The sequence below is a fragment of the Macadamia integrifolia genome, chromosome 6 (genome assembly GCF_013358625.1).
Source record: "Macadamia integrifolia cultivar HAES 741 chromosome 6, SCU_Mint_v3, whole genome shotgun sequence".
NCBI classification, from domain to species: Eukaryota; Viridiplantae; Streptophyta; class Magnoliopsida; order Proteales; family Proteaceae; genus Macadamia; species Macadamia integrifolia.
In genome coordinates, this window is record NC_056562.1 from 37,617,737 (window position 1) to 37,631,542 (window position 13,806).

Below are 13,806 nucleotides of genomic sequence, written 5' to 3' on the forward strand. Positions count from 1 at the left end.
CCTATTGTATAGCTCTTTGCAGGAATATCAGGTATTCTCTTTCAAAGCATCCTTCTTGTTTCTGAATTTTGTGTTTTCAGTTTGGAGACTGACACCCCTGAGCCTCCTAGGGGAAGTCTGGTGTGCTTGGTGGAGACTAGGTTTGTGATGGATTTATGTGGGAAGCCCCCCCACAGTGGGGCCTTTTTGCTTCTTGGTAAGCCATTGCTTCCAAGTAGAGAGAACCAATATTTTCCTGCAGATGCTTCTGAAGTCTGAATGGATATCTAGGAGTCTGGTGTCCCTGTTTAGTCTGGTGTCGTCCAAAAGATTTAAAAATTCTGCTTATTTAATTCGCTCATGACAAATCTTAACCATATAGGAACGTCTGAGTTTCTGAAAAAATGTGATGGTTTTTACATCTATTAGAGAACCATAGGCTGCATTTGGTTGCAAGGGAAATTGCAGTGTAAGTGAAATTTTTGAATCCTAGAAGAGGAAACTTTACACCACAAATTTTTGTCACCAACTCCTAATCATGTTATATGTTATTAAAATTTACTTCTTCTACCCAAAAAAAAAAAAAAAAATAATTAAATAAATTCACTTTTATGTATTTAAATACCTTGTATTTGATAAGTAAAACTATATTACATCTGAAAAGTATCTGTACTAAATTAGGGTGTTTCTTGATTTTCAAAATTGGCTTAGAAAGTGGAAGTTTTTTACGTTTGTTTCCATGTGAAAAAGGTGGAATTTTTTTTCTTTTTTTCTTCTGAAAAATTAAATTTCAGTTTATTTTTTGGATGAGTAAGATTTTATTAACAAAAGCAACAAGAGAAAATATAAAAGAGGGAGAGGGGGAGGGGGAGGGGGTGGGGGAGGGCAGGATGCTTGAGGGAAGGGCATAGACAAGTCCTAAGAGGGGCGGCGGAGTGGGCTGGGGAAGGGAGGGAGGGGAATGGATGAAGGGAGACACTATGAAGCAACAATTAGCATGTTCATTTGGGAATATCTAACCAACCAGGGGATGGGGGACCCAAGCTTAGAGTTATATTATCAAAGATGGCATTCTAAATCATTTATAGAGAGTGAGATTTGGAAGTCTATCTACGAAGATTTTGTTTCATCTAAAAATAGAAGGCAAACTTGTCTATCTTGTCACAAATGGTAGATTCAACAAATGTCATGTCAACCCAAATTCATTTCCTTTGAAGTCTAAGGACGCCTCCCGCCGGGCTAGCAACTTTTGAGGACTTTCTTCCATAGAGGATGCAAATGCATGGGTAATTGAAAGAAGAGGTTTGATAAAAAAAGAATTGATTGATTGATTAGTAACTGAAAAGAGATGATCAATGTCTTCTACTTCACTTCAGCATAAGCAACAGGGGGATAAGGATATACTTATAGATGAGGAAAGACTGGTTTGGGAGGCAGTTGGCAAAGGCTCCCTAAGTTGAAAAGCTATGCCGGAGAATGGATAAGGGAATTGAAGGAGCAAATGAAGTTCCAAGCTGAGGAATAATTGAAAATGCTAGAGGATGACCATAAAATGCACTTGTTTATGGTAGGAAGGGTAACCATAAAATGCACTTGTTTATTTTAACGTATAATATGAAAAATACATGTAAAAAAAGATCATTAACAAAATCAAGAAGAATACACATGTCGAAAAGTTTCTATGTAAAAGATTATTTGTACAAATTTTTTGATTAAACAACCGAGGCCTCTGCGTTTTTTCCCCTCTGACCAAATTGACCTTTTTTTGGTGCTTTAAACTTCCGAAGTGTTACCAGTATGGTTCTAAATATCAGAAATGGATTGGCCCATTTGGATCGGAATCCCTATCAGTGAATTTAATCGATCGAATTGGCCGATTTGGTTTGGAATCGATTATGAGCCTATGATCAATCTTGATTCCTGGCGTTCTAGGGTGACCAATTCTAAGGTTTTTGAGACCGATTTCAACTGATTTGAATCGATTTAAAATCCTTGCACAAGAACTGTATCACCTCATGCGCACCTAAACGAGTTCTGATTTTCTTCGCTCCTTTCTTTGTGAGACCACCCTCCATTTGCTATAGCACATAGTGAACTCTGCTTGCTGCGTCAGATTAGCCGAATTTCAAAACTGGTATCAGGATCCTGGAATGTCATGATAGGTACCTAGAACCATGGTGGCTCGTCTCCATCCTCACCCTCTCTCTGCAGTGTCATCTCATCTTCCTTTTGTGTCTCAAATCTCCAACTAAAATGACAGGATGACAGTGGTGTCTGTTTAGGTGTGGGAGGCAAGAGTAGTTCATGGTAGAGTAGTCCATCTGGGACTCGTCTCACAGTGCACTCAAGGGGCTGAGTTTTTCCAACAATGGAGAGCTTCTTAACACCAAACTTTTGATAGTAATGGCGAGGAGACTTTTTTTTTTTTTTTTTTTTTTGGGGGGGGGGGGGTGTGTGTGTTCAGGACTTCTCTCTCATTAGCGGTAATAGTAACTTCATAAATTCTCTTTTGTAATCCCATTTGTACATTGATGGCTATTTTCGGTGCTTCTTCTTTCGGTTCTCCTCTGCAAGTGCTTCTGACCGTGCATATATCCAACCAAAGCAACTTCTTTCTCCCGGCTTCCCTCCTGTGTGGTTCCTTTGTTTCCTTTCTCTTTCTTTTCTCTGCATTTGATTGAGTTCAGTACAAACCAGAGGAGCAGAGACCCAGGCTGCCAGTTCGAGTTTGCTGCAAATCGGTTCCTGTTGCTAGCTTTTCTATATTCCAGTTAGTCATCTTCTCACCTTATATAACGAGATAATGTTCCCAGAATGGCTATCATAATAGTAAACAGTGAACTGGGAAATTTAATTGTCCGCAGCACCACTGAAATTCAAGTAATTTGCCCAAAAATATAGATTTGGCCCTTACCAATAATCTCCACAAGAGCATGACCCCTCCCTGAAATGATGAAATCTCTTTACATCCCTAACGATTATATCCCTTCCCACAATCTTTGAGATGAACTTGGTTGCTACATGACAGTCATTACAAACCCTCAGGTTCTTGGTAACCCGAATGGTAGCTCCAGGAGGGGTATTCAGGATACCAAATGCTATGGCCAATCTCTCACTGTGCCCACATAGAAGATATTCCTTCTCCTCCTCATCTACATTGTGAAGAACACATGATGTGTCAGGGACGTACCCTTCTTTCCTCATTCTCTCTGACAATCTCTCAAGCAGAGCTTGGAGCTGGCCACTTTGCGGGTGCAATTCGTCCCCGGCCATGAACTTATGGACCTCATTCCCAAACTCGACCCAACTGCAACCGGGTTCTTTCCTCACTCCCATTTCCTTCATGTTCTTTCTAACATTCATTGCTTCGTTCCAAAGCCCAGCTGATGAGTAGATGTTCGATAGCAGAACATGATGGCTGGCTACATTAGGTTCCAACCGCAGTAGATTCTGGGCTGCAATCTCCCCAAGCTTTACGTTTTGATGTATCCGACATGCCCCGAGAAAACTACTCCAAACAATCGCCTGGTCAAGGCCAAAAGGCATGGTGGCAATGAGTTGATAAGCTTCCTCCAGCTGACCTGCCCGACCAAGCAAATCCACAACGCAAGCGTAGTGGTCTGGCGTCGGTTCAATGTCATGGTTGTCTTTCATGCTGTGAAACAGGTCTAGCCCTTCCTTAACCATGCCAGAGTGACTACAAGCAGCAAGGATTGCAATGAACGTGACCTCGTTTGGTTTCACCTCTCCTAATACTCCCTTGGAGACCATCTGTTGGAATAGTTTGAGTGCTTCCTGCCCTAGTCCATGCATCCCATAAGCCATGATAAGGACATTCCAAGTTATAGCATTTCTCTTCGGCATCCCATCAAACACTCTTCTTGATAAGCTCAAGCAGCCACATTTTGCATACATGTCCACAAGTGCACTACCAACTGTAACCTCTGATGCTAAAGAATTTCTAATGGCATATGCATGGATCTCTTTTCCTTTTGCTAGTGCTGCTAGGGCAGCACAACCAGGAAGAGCTGTCATGAGTGTTATCGAATTCGGTCTATATGAAATAGTTTCTTCATCTTCGAAGTCGCTGCTGTTTCCATCTTTAGTTTCCTGAACTCTCTGCATTTCATGTAGCAAAAGAAGTGCATCATCATGCCTCCCACTAATAACATAAGCTGTGATCATGGTGTTCCAGGAAACAAGGTCTTTCACCTCCATGCTCTCAAACATCTTCCGTGAAACATCCAACTTCCCCATCCTAGAGTACATGTCCATGAGAGCATTCTGCACATACCTGTCTCTCTCAAAACCCCGCTTCACTACATACCCATGCATACCCTCCTTATGAGAAAATGCTACACAACGAACACAAGCCGGCAAGACACTCGCCATTGTTGTTGGGTTTGGGCATAGTCCATAAACTACCTCCATCTCTATAAAGAGTCTTAATGCCTCTTCATCAAGCATGTGCTCTGCATAACCCGCAATCATGGCATTCCAGAGTCCGACCCTCCGTTCTGAGATCCCATTGAATACATGACGGCCACTATCGACCCGCTTACAATTGCAGTACATGTCTACTAGTGCACTACACACAAAGGAATTCTCAATGAAGTTGTTATTTTTAAGGGCATAGGCATGAATTTCCTTCCCAATATCCAACATTTCCAAGTGGGAGCAGGCCGGAAGCACACTCGCAATTGTAACTTCATCAGGTTTAGTTCCTTTCATGATCATGTGACGCAAGGCAGCCAATGCCTCTGCAAACCGATCGTTTTGTGTCAAGGAACTAATCATGGTGTTCCAAGAAACCATATCGCGATTCTCAAACCGTTCAAACAAAGCCTTGGAGCTGTCAACCCTACCCAATTTGGCATACATAGCCATCAAGGCGTTACTTGTAAATGTCTTATCATCACCATTTCGCAAGCTATACCCATGAATTTGCTTCCCAAGCCGCAACCCATGGTGCCTACCCAGATTAGAACATGCAAGTGCAGCACTAACCAAACTAAACGAGCTGGGAGGCACCTGATCCGAATGCATACACCGAAAGGCCTCTAATGCCAAGTCCCACTCCTCAAACCTGCACAATGCAGCAATCAACGAATTCCAAGACACCTGGTCTCTTTGAGGCATTTTATCGAACAACTGGATAACACCATCGATGCCTCCACATTTACCATACAAATTAAGAAGGGTATTGGCCACAGTCACTGAAGATGAATGGTAGCCAAACTTGATGACAGCAGCATGGAGCTGCTTCCCTGAATTTAAGTCTTGGAGGCCCGTAACGGCCTTCAGAACTGCCGGGAAGGCGAAGTTGTCCGGTGAAATACCTGCAACTGTCATATCGATATAGGAATAGAGGGCCTCTTGGAAGAGATTGAGTCGAGTCTGGGACCGGAGGTTCTCGATCCATGATGAAGGGGAGCGGGTTTCGGAATTGGATTTCTGATAAAAAGTTTGGCCTTGAAGCCCTTGCTTCTGCGAGGTTGGTGGTCGAGCTTGTTGGGTATTAAGCTTGTGAGAAGGAAGAGGAAGAGAGACGGGAAAGAGAGCTTGGGTGGATGACATTGTTGGTTTTGACAGCTGGGGAACTCAACTTCTCATATAAGATAAGAATGAGCTATCTAGCTCAGGGTTTCACTCGGTGAATCGGTTCTAGAATCGGACAATTCGATTCGAAATTAGCCGGGACCAATCCCAATTTATGCCAAATCGGAAAATTCACGCAAAAATTCCCCTGAATCAGTGGATTTTCAGATCAAATGGCGGATTCTAAAGTTTTTGAAACAAATTCCAATCTAACCTAAACTGTTCACCTATTCCTGTTTTTAATCACTGAATCGGATTGAGAATCGGTAAAATCCGATCCCAATTTCTGCCTTTTTGAATCAAAATATTCACGCCATGATTCTCCTGAGTCGGGAGGTTTTCAGATAAATGACTGATCCTAGAGTTTTTAGGGCCGATTCCAACCAAGTCCAATCCGATTGACTATTTCCTGCTTTTAAAAACCCTGACCTAGTTTGTTTTTTCTTAATAAAGAAATCTATATTTAGAGATTAAACCAAATCTGAAGGGGAAAAACCCCTTCTGGAAAGTACAGAAACAATAAAAGGAGGTGTCTTTATCCACCAAGTACGAGACATCAAATTTAAGAGCCCCTTTGACTAAGAAATTTGCCTCATTACCAGTAAAACGAGGAACATGATAGAACCTAATAGACAAAAAAATAGACACTTAACTCATAGTATCAACTACTAGTGACTTTGCAGCTAATTAATAGAAGACTCCACACCAAGAAGAGTGCGGATAATGACAAGACAATCTGAGAAACATGCGACGAAAGTAAAATTCAGCATAGCAGCCAATAAAAGTAGATAATCTAGCTTGCTAGCCTTCTATCGTGGAGCTATTTGTGGAGAAATTCCTTCAGACCCACTGACAAGGTAAAAGTGATTCATACAGTAAACCATGTAAATCAATGAGCCACCTTATAAGTGATGGATAATCCTCAAAAGAAATGATTCCTTGGAATGAAAACCAGAAAACGATTCTAGTTAAAATCTCTCTCAAATAACAGAATCCAGAAAATAATTCGAGAAAAAGAAAAATATTTCCAAAATTCTTTAAATTTTTGAGACATTTCTGATTAAGAAGAAATCTTGTAGATATAATAATCATAAGGGGTAATTTTCCATTAATTCTCTGAACTTTAGTGACTATAGGTAGGAGGAAATGGCCAATAAAGAAGATCTGTGTGCGTTCATTTGCAATTTCAAAAAAGAATCTCAGAATTGAAATTCAAGTCGATCGATTCTATTCAAATCGGCCGATTAGGTCCAGTTTACCGCTGTTGGCCATCACTTGGGCTCAGGGTTTGAAAAATGGATTGAACCGAAACTGTACGAAAACTAGGGTTCAAGGGGTTTTTGCTGATTCCGATTCCTGTTTTCAAAACCCTGTTTGGGCTCCCATGTTGCCACATTCATATACGAAAACATTCAAAAGTAAATTACAAAATCCTATAACTTCCACTGCTAAGATGAAAGCGTTTATCCAGTGGATCCAAGAAAGTACTTGGGGGTAAATTATTCTGAAAAAGCTGCTGATCATTTCCACGGGTCTAATAGGCGAAATCCATTCAATAGCCAGAACATAATCCAATTGCGCCAACAATAATGCCACTATATATATTTCTTTGATAACACATGTACATTACATCAAAATGTATTTTCAACTTATCAGTTGAAGAGAGACCTGATATCAGATGAACCAAAAAAGAAAAAAAAAATTGAAGGATGCAACTGTAGAAGAATTTACATAAGACTGCCCGAAGGGGTGAGGGGAAATTAAAAAATTATAAGGAAAATTGGGAAAAATAATGCAAGCGAGATTTTTAACTTTTATTAAGCTTGAAAGATCTATCAAAGAAATGGAAAAGAAAACACATACTCAGCAAATAAAACTCTGCAATCTTGTGAGGCGAGTGGGTCAGTGCTCCATTTGGAGAAACAATGGGAACTACGTAAGCTAATTCATGAATTTCCGGCAGTTAGGTGCTTTACAGAGGCAGGGAACCTTGAACTCATCACATTCATCAGGATCGAACAAGTAATCGTAACTGCCAGTTGCAATCATGGGGAAAAAAATATCAATTTCTTGTCATGGAAAACCAAACAAGGGCACTAAATGAAATGAAATTAATAATAATAGTAATTATAACAAACATAATCAATGGAGATGAGCACCCTCAGTTCCACCACATGCAGGATGATGTGGGGATTTTAACCATTGGATAGACATGAAAAGGTATTGATAGGCCAAGTGTCACATTTAGACTCGTTTCAACCATATACCCTCCCCTAAATCTACTGCACACTCTCTCTCACATATTCTTGGACCTTTTCAAAGATTTTTTTTGCCAGTAGGCAAGCTTTGTTTGGGCTTTGAAACTTGAGATGTGAGCAGGGGACTTGTCTAAATCTGGGCACAATCCAATAATGCCACTGGCAGAAAAAGGTCCGCTATGTAGATAAGGCTCTCTCCATGGCAGTGTAGGAAAAATAATGATAACACCCTAAAGCTTTTATTTATTTATTATTTTTCTTCTTCTTCTTCTTATTATTTTTTTTTCTTTGGGCGGAGGGGGAAGGGCCATGGCCTGTACACACATACACACACCCACACAGCGCAGTTGCATAGAGAGAAAGAAAGAGTACGTGAGCTCATCGCCAGCAGTAACATTTGTCTTAGCAATAAGTACAATCCGGCTCTCATCATCACCGACGCTCATAATCCTTGCGTAGCAGTTGGGCATGCACTGTACCAAGAGCAAGTAATTGTTTTGAATCAGTGATTGTCAAGACCAGACATAGTTAACCACAGCGTACGTACTCATAAGAAAGATTCCACCCGTCTTACGATTCAGTTCCTCAGAATGATGAGTGTCTTAAGCAATAAACCAAACACTTAATGCTGGTTACGGGTAAGAATAAAATCAAAAGGTAGCAAAGACAAACAATAAAGCAATAGTGACATACAAACATATATATTTTCACTAATCAGTTCTGGTTAACTTACAGAATGGTTTATTAAGCGAGCTATGTTCCCTTTATCTGTGGCATCAACCACGACCTCTTCACTGATCTTGAACAGCTGCAGAATAATAAGTCAGTAGATTCCAGGGTTAGGAACACATCCCAAAATCAGAAAGTACTCAAAACAAAAGAAATGCAAATTGAACTTTAGCCTGAATAACATTTAACCCCCACCATCAATCACATTATTAAGAGTAGAGAAAGGCTGCAAGCATAAGGTACTAACTCTCGAGCAGCACGGAAAAATATCACTAGGCAGCCACAATCGCAGAAGGAAGGGTCCCAAAACAGTCCCATATTCTGATGCTTCCCATTCAAATCTCCTATGCCAAAAATTAATCTCTGGGGGACCATGAGCATCCAGCTCATCATAGGTCTCCAGAAAGAAATAAAAGTGATGGGGCCTTAAAGTTCCCACAAGAATAAAAAGGCACTGCAGTAAGCACATGAAACCACCTCCCCCGCCCCCTACCCCCCCCCCCCCCCCCAAAAAAAAAAAAAAAAAAAAAAAAAAAACGTAGGCAGGGGGAAAAGGAAGAAAAGCTCTTACCCCCTTCATGCAGTGGTGTGCTAGGCCCAATCATGCAAGGGACCTTATGTTTCTACTTAACAATATAGATGCAGTGAAGTATGGACATCTGCTTATTAAGTACATGGCGAATTTTTCTCTTCTTTAATTTTATGTCCTTGATCAGCTAGTAGGGAAAAACATTCTTTTACCTTAGTCCTTGCTTGACGGTTTCAAGAATCACAACACAGGACTTTCAAAGATATGCCTTTTTAAAAGTGCCAATGATAATACATCCACTAAAAATAAGACGAAGGAAACAGAGTGCCAGTGAAAGAAAAAAAATTACATAGCAGTCTTTGCCTTCCAACCGGTAGTGTGCTTCCCTTCGATCTGCAACACTGCGCCTCACCTGTTCACCACGATACTCAAGAACCTGCATGCATAGGAAAGTTTTATGAAGGATTGTATTCACTTCTGAGGAATCAAAGAACTGGTTTTTGTTAAATAACTGCGTCTATTATATGCTAAAAATTGCTTGTATATAATTACAAAATTTATTCTACCTCAGACAGAAGGTTCATCTGATGAATATTACTTGTTATACATCAAAAGCAAACCTAAATCTCATTCACCAAAAGAAGGGGAAGGGGAAGGGGAAGAACTTGCAAGCCATTAATCCCTCAAGAAATACTTCTTGACATTTTTGACATTTCCAGGTGAGAAAGACAAGCAGATACTTCAGAATCTATATTAAAGTTCAAATGCATACCATTTCTCCTTCTTGAATATTTCGACGAGCAAAGAGACCCCATCCATGTATGCCGGATCTACCAAAGCAAACTCTCTCATTTTCCGTTCTCTGCAGTCATGAATAAAATACCAAATGAAGATTAGAAAAGTAAATTGGGCAAGGAATAACAATTAAAACAAAAAACAGGTAGATAATTTGCCTGTAAGTGTTGAAGCCGTTCCTTAAATGTTGAAAAGGATTTGGGATCCTTCTCTTCCTGTTAGAAGAAAAATCAAGTCCATCAATTCTACAATGATTCGTCCCAATGTCCCATTAAAAAAATAACAAAGAAACAACAAATTTTCATCGAACATGGATAAGACACATTACCCTAAATGTATTCAAGCATTCTATTGTGTCTGACGGATGATGACATGGCCCCTTTACTTGGTGAGCTATTGCCTCTTCTCCAGTCTTCTAACAAGCAGACAAAACACTATGAGAAATTAAAGAAGCATGATTCATTATGGTAAGAATCCCAGGTCCAACAAGAGATATATCTCTAAGGCAAATGACCCAATCCAGTCTAGAAGCCAATTTATTATGGCATGCATTACTTCCGGCCATCAAGAAACAATGCACTGATGTTTTCAAAGTATTGATTTGGTCAACTTTAAGCAATGCAGATCTGCTAGAAAAAAAAAACACATTGTGTGTACCTCAAACTGTATCTAGTTTCTAAACAATAAGTCTAAAGTTGTATTAGTAATAACCATGAAGACAATTATTGGTTGATGTCAAAAATGATGTACCTTATGTTTTGATCTTTTAAAGATCCGGCACCTTGCAGCAGATGATGGCTCAAATTGATCCATCTCCGAGGCTGAATCCTCTATAACTTCTGTCCTGTTGGATGAAATTAGCCTTGAACCAGTCCGCTTCTTATTTTGAAGCAAGCTTTTGGCAGAGAAGACCCCTATTGGTGTCTGTATAATTAAAACGGTATCTGGATTTGGAGCCCTGACCAAAAGATAAAACCATGAAGGGGAAAAACATGGATCAATATCTTGTGTAAATAAAGCATTTTCAGTAAGCTGTTTTAGCAGAAAACAAATCAACCATGTGGGTTGTTGCAGACTAGGAGACATACGGATAAAGAGAAACATACTAGAGTTTCTAATTGATGACTTACAAAATCTGATTTTGATAATCAGGATCAGTGAAGAGAGAGAGAGAGAGAGAGAGAGAGAGAGTGCTAACGTAGGGGAGAAAAGAAGAGCCCATGGTTAGACTTCTCGTTCTAACCGTAGGGTAGTATGGTTCTTTTATACTGAAGTGAAATTACGACTCCAGAAGAATCCTTAGACACCTCAACATAATCCAAACATAATAATCTTCACCACTAATTATAAACATCACCATGACTCATAAAAACGTATCTAATCACTACCACAAATTATAAACATCACCATGTCTACTAAGTACTAACACATCACCATAATTACTAAACACAACCATAACTTCAACAGGGACACTAAAAGTCACCCCAGCATTAACTGTCTTTCACCAGTCAATAATAACGTATGTATTAGGTGTTACCAAGCCTGATGTGATGCCCAGAAAAAGATATCTAATTTTGTTATTAGCACAAAAAACACTTGGATCCCATTTAAAAATGAATACAGCTAAGACTGAGAAGTTAAGATGGATTAGTGGAAAATACTCACGTATAGAATTTCAAATGAATATGTTCCCAGGAACTTTAGGAGTTGCACCAATAGGCAAAAAATGAGAGAGAAGGTAGATTGAGATGGTTAAAATGTATGCTCCCAAGACCATAAATGCACCAGTAAGGGATGACGTGGCACAAATTCAAGGTGGTAAAAGAACAAGAAGGGGACCTGGTCTGAAGTGGTGAGACACATGACTGCTTAACAGCTACTATGGCTTTAAATAGAGTGGAATAGAAACAGGAACCATGTAGCCGACCCAACCAATTTGGATAAATCTTAGCTGATTTGAAAAGAGTGGTAGCCAAACCCAATTAATAAGTTGATTTGAGTAGAGGCTTGTATGCCCAGTTAAGTTAAAAAAACACAGGAAATCCAAGTCGCAGCAATTGCAGGTATGTGCTTGTGTCTGCAAACTTCAGTTTTCGCAAATTTTAATTCCAATCACATACGAGACAAGCAAGTCCATGCATGTATGCAAGTCTTCATAAGACCAACTAGGAGAGGTTTTAGACAACAAAATTGATTCTGTATGATTATTATGCATCATCTCTCTCATGTGCTTCAGGACAGACCACATGCTAAAAGGTATGGTACAGGATCCCAGAAAAAGAAAGTAGGCCTGGTGGCAACAAACACAACCAAACTAATTCATATGTTAGAAGATCCACAGGGAAGGATCTATCACAATTCACACAGGACATCTCAGAGACATTATAAGGGCAATGTGCACATGTAGAGCCCTCCCCACCAACTTCTTATAATGCTATCATCGTTCATGGTCCTATTAATAAAAAATTAGGTAGAAGCTGATTGCTGTCATAAAACAAATAATATTTACCTGTGATAAGCACAATACGAAACCATTTTTGTAACCTGTCTCCCATTTTTCTCCAAACAGTGCAACTGCAAGTTAAATAGAATAAGTAATAGAACTGTATCAGTTTACGCCCAAAACAAGAAATGCAGTTTAAGCACGTTAATGTCACTCTGTAAAGGAAATCGAAAGTTTACAAACCATATAGTTATTACAGCTTAACTTAAAATACAATCATGGGAAAATCCATTTCTCTGACAGAGATTGAGCAAAACTTTAGTTTGTAGGTTGGTTACATGTATCTAACTATCACAAGAACTCTTCAATTGTGGCACTTAACATGCATGTTCCCATTATTTATGGTAGTCCTGGGAAGTCTTACAAGGTCTTCAAGAAAGAGGGAGGACTTCTCAATAGTACCTTATGTCATAAAAGCTATCATAATATTTAAATGGTGTCCATGAACCTCATATTTCATCAGTCCAAAATATAAGAAACTGATAGCCAGAGGCCTTAGGTAATGGCTGAATGGTGCATGAGCTTTTCTCTTTTTTTTTTCTTTTTTTTTTGGGGGTGGGGGTTTGGGGTGGGGGTGATGTCATCAAAAAGCAGTACAAAATGTACCAATAGCCACACAAAAAGGAGTTTAAATTTAACCATATAAAGGAAGCACATACTCCCTTGAACTCTTCACATGTGAAAGCCCATAAAAAGAGTTTTCACTTTGAGGTACTAGTTAAACTGGTTGTGCATAGTTTTCAGATTCTCATGATCAGAACCGCAAAGAGCCTCCTTACAGTTATGAGGTAAGGCCATAATTCTAAAACCTTCGCATCACATGGCCCACATGGAAATTGCGAGTCAATGGAATCCACATATAGTCCTCAAGGGCCCATTACGGTGTCTTGATTTGTTATTTTTTTGTAGTTTTGGCTCTGGTACTATTTTTTTGTTACATTTTATCAGCCATTAATGAGTTTTTTTTTTTTTTTTTTTTTTGCAATTTTGTAGTCAAGCATAGCTTGACCTGGGGTTGATCCACATGAGGGTCAGCGGTCTGCCACTATTTCTTGACTATGGGATGTGGGTGGGTTAAATAAAGGAGAGTTATGTAATTGAACTTCAACAGGGAGAGTTCATATTATATGAACTTTTAAAATAATTAAGTTCAATGAAGTTTTAAGGACTCCAGCAATACTGTGGTAGTTAGAAGTGTGATTGCTTTGCTTCTCAATGTGGGATTGTCTTGAGCCCATTGGTACCATGAAGTTCCCTTGTGCATCTGCCACTTTTATTTCTACAATTGATCACATTCTTTCAACCTAAAAACAACCCAACATCTGCAATCTTAAACCCAGCCCCATGGCCTGCTCAAATACCCAATGCCCCATTGCCACCAGCCCAGTGAAATCTATCTGTAGCACCCCCTCCCC

General features: G+C 39.6%; 2 protein-coding genes across 8 annotated transcripts in view; both read right to left on the minus strand.

Annotated features, from left to right (window-relative positions):
- Window positions 1–2,456: 2,456 nt before the first annotated feature.
- Window positions 2,457–5,806, minus strand: LOC122080861 (pentatricopeptide repeat-containing protein At3g57430, chloroplastic). The gene has a single exon (XM_042647735.1). It carries the CDS (start codon window positions 5,554–5,556, stop codon window positions 2,890–2,892), a length of 2,667 nt encoding a protein of 888 aa, XP_042503669.1. The 5' UTR covers window positions 5,557–5,806; the 3' UTR covers window positions 2,457–2,889.
- A 1,346-nt stretch (window positions 5,807–7,152) lies between these two features.
- The window catches only part of LOC122081811 (histone-lysine N-methyltransferase ATX5-like), an 18,989-nt gene continuing 12,335 nt past the window's right edge, over window positions 7,153–13,806 (minus strand). For 3 of the 7 annotated variants that reach the window (XM_042649132.1, XM_042649134.1, XM_042649131.1), the window contains exons 16-24: window positions 12,398–12,462; window positions 10,639–10,846; window positions 10,217–10,303; window positions 10,047–10,103; window positions 9,866–9,955; window positions 9,443–9,529; window positions 8,569–8,643; window positions 8,208–8,308; window positions 7,153–7,609 (exon numbers count right to left, since the gene is read on the minus strand). In XM_042649132.1, coding sequence (XP_042505066.1) covers window positions 7,519–7,609; window positions 8,208–8,308; window positions 8,569–8,643; window positions 9,443–9,529; window positions 9,866–9,955; window positions 10,047–10,103; window positions 10,217–10,303; window positions 10,639–10,846; window positions 12,398–12,462 — 861 coding nt within the window. In that variant the 3' untranslated portion in view covers window positions 7,153–7,518. Of the gene's footprint in view, window positions 7,610–8,207; window positions 8,464–8,568; window positions 8,644–9,442; window positions 9,530–9,865; window positions 9,956–10,046; window positions 10,104–10,216; window positions 10,304–10,638; window positions 10,847–12,397; window positions 12,463–13,806 lie in introns of those variants that run through there. The other 4 variants (XM_042649135.1, XM_042649133.1, XR_006141228.1 and 1 more) reach the window with 3 other exon arrangements.

What these genes read in the sequence shown, in the direction of transcription:
- LOC122080861 (XM_042647735.1), bottom strand. Translation starts at nt 5,556, where the DNA reads ATGTCATCCACCCAAGCTCTCTTTCCCGTCTCTCTTCCTCTTCCTTCT.